Genomic DNA, 1,988 nt, shown 5'->3' on the forward strand with positions numbered 1-1,988 from the left:
GCCCAGCGCCTCGGGGGAGAAAGCCGCAATAGCGAAGTTTGCCGGGAAGCGGGGGAGGCCGCTCCGCCGCCGCCGCCCCCGCTCCGCGCCCCTGCGCTCCTCGCCGCGGCCGCCCGGGATGAAAGGCGAAGCGCTGGAACTAATGTTTTACCTCTTTCATGTCTCCTAGCGTTACCGTGAAGCGCGTAATGAGAATAGCAGGGGAAAGGAGCAGAAACCCACCCAAGGGCGTCGGAAACCTGAGCCAAGCCGGGGGCAACGGCTCGGCTCCGGGGGTCGCCGCTGCCCCTGCACGCCGCCTCGGCGGCCTGCGGCGGAGCGGGAGCCGGGGCGGCGGGGCGGGGGTTACTTACAGCCTCTCGGTGTTGCGGGGGATGTTCCGCGGGACGCTGCGCAGCGCCAGCCCGTGACAGTCCACGGTGCTCCCCGAGCAGGAGCACTGCGCGGGGCACGGCTGCGGCGCCACCTCGCTCGCCGTCAGCAGCAGCAGCAGCCCCAGGGAGAGGGGCAGCTTCTCCCGGGCGCACATCATCGCCGCCCGCCGCCGCCCGCCCGCCGGCCTCGGCCGCGGCCCCGGGGAGGCGCGGGAGCGCCGCCCTCCTCCTCGCCGCGGCGAGCACTTGGGCAACTTTCAGGGTGCGAAGAAAGCGGCGTCCTCTCTATCCAAAGCTAAGCCAGAAAAAAAACAGAAAACAACCCCGGCAAAGTGAGATGGGTGGCACCAATCCGCTGCTGGAAGGCAACTTCGCCGGGAGGTGGGCCGGCCCGGGCCCTCCCTCGCGAGCCCGTCGGGTGGCAGGGAGATGCAAGAGTTGGGTCTCGTCTTCACACGCTCCCTGCGAATGCGAGGCAAACCCACGGGCTCAGGCTACGGCAGAGTTGGGCTGACTCCTTATCTTCCTCCTCCTCCTCCTCCTCCTCGCCCCTTGCAGAGCCGCGACGCCTCCCTCCGCCCCCGGCTAGAGGCCGCAGAACCTCGGCTGCCCCAGCGGCGTGCTTCCTGCGCGGCGGCCCGCGCAGCGCAGGACTCGCTCCCACGCGCGTCCCCCGCCGCGGGCCGCTCACAGCCCCACGGGGTCGGCGGCGAGGCTGACACCGCACACACACCGCCCTGCCGGAGGCGCTTCAGCAAATCATGCCCCTCTCGCAGGCATTCATCAAACTGTCTCACGGAAGGAGGAGGCAGGAAAAAAAAGAAGTCAAACACACAAGATGATGTTGGGCTTGGCTTTTCCACCCCCCGCGCCCCCTCCTGCTGTAAGCTCCCAAGCCAAGTTTAGCAGGAAAGGGCTGGTCCTAGAGCACGATAATAATAAGCAGCTCGAGAAGTGATTCGTTGCCCTGCTGGGAAGGGAGTTCATCCACTACCTCCTTCTCCTCGGTGACAGCTCACAGCTCTTAGATCCTCCTGTGATCCCGGGAGCACGGCGAGACAGACCAGACAACAAGCGCGGTGGGGCGGGGGTGGCGTTATTCTGCTCCCCGTTGTCGCCCGGATACGGTGGCTTTGCTGCGGCAAAGACACCTGATGGGAAAGGTGGGAACTGCTCAGTTCTTCCAGGTGAGGACAGGTCAGCAGCTCCTGGGCTTGCTGCAGAAAAGGGAGCAACTTTCCTCCTCTGCCGGAGCCCGCCAAGGGACGATGCTGCGGGGAGGGTTTGCGCCCCTTCCCCAGATCCCGACGGTGCACCTGAGCTGTCGGTGCCGGTGCAAAACAGCCCAGCCGGCCGCAGTCCCTTCGGCTCCCTGGCTGCGGCTTTCCTCCGGCGCGGAGGGAACCGGGGGAGAGGGCGGGGGGAGCCGGAGCAGGAGACGCCACGCAAGCTCCTTCCTTCGCACCCCCGAGTCCCTCCGCTTGAACAATAGGATGACAGCGGCGCACGCAGGCCGGCGCTCTCCCCCGCCGCAAGGTACCTGCCGGCGCCGGCGCCGCGGAAAGTGCTCCCGAAGAACAGCAACAAGCCAAAGCCCGAAGCCAGACCGCGGCG

The 1,988-nt window shown here is 67.4% G+C and overlaps 1 protein-coding gene across 4 annotated transcripts in view; it reads right to left on the reverse strand.

Moving 5' to 3' along the window:
* The window catches only part of SLIT2 (slit guidance ligand 2), a 257,438-nt gene extending 256,602 nt beyond the window's left edge, over positions 1–836 (reverse strand). For 3 of the 4 annotated variants that reach the window (XM_026072977.1, XM_026072978.1, XM_026072979.1), the window contains exon 1: positions 354–532. In XM_026072977.1, the coding sequence (XP_025928762.1) occupies positions 354–532 (179 nt within the window). Of the gene's footprint in view, positions 1–353 lie in introns of all 4 variants that reach the window. The other variant, XM_026072976.1, reaches the window with a different exon arrangement.
* Between the last annotated feature and the right edge of the window lie 1,152 nt (positions 837–1,988).

This window comes from Apteryx rowi, unplaced genomic scaffold (genome assembly GCF_003343035.1).
Source record: "Apteryx rowi isolate R43461 unplaced genomic scaffold, aptRow1 scaffold_355, whole genome shotgun sequence".
Lineage (NCBI taxonomy): Eukaryota > Metazoa > Chordata > Aves > Apterygiformes > Apterygidae > Apteryx > Apteryx rowi.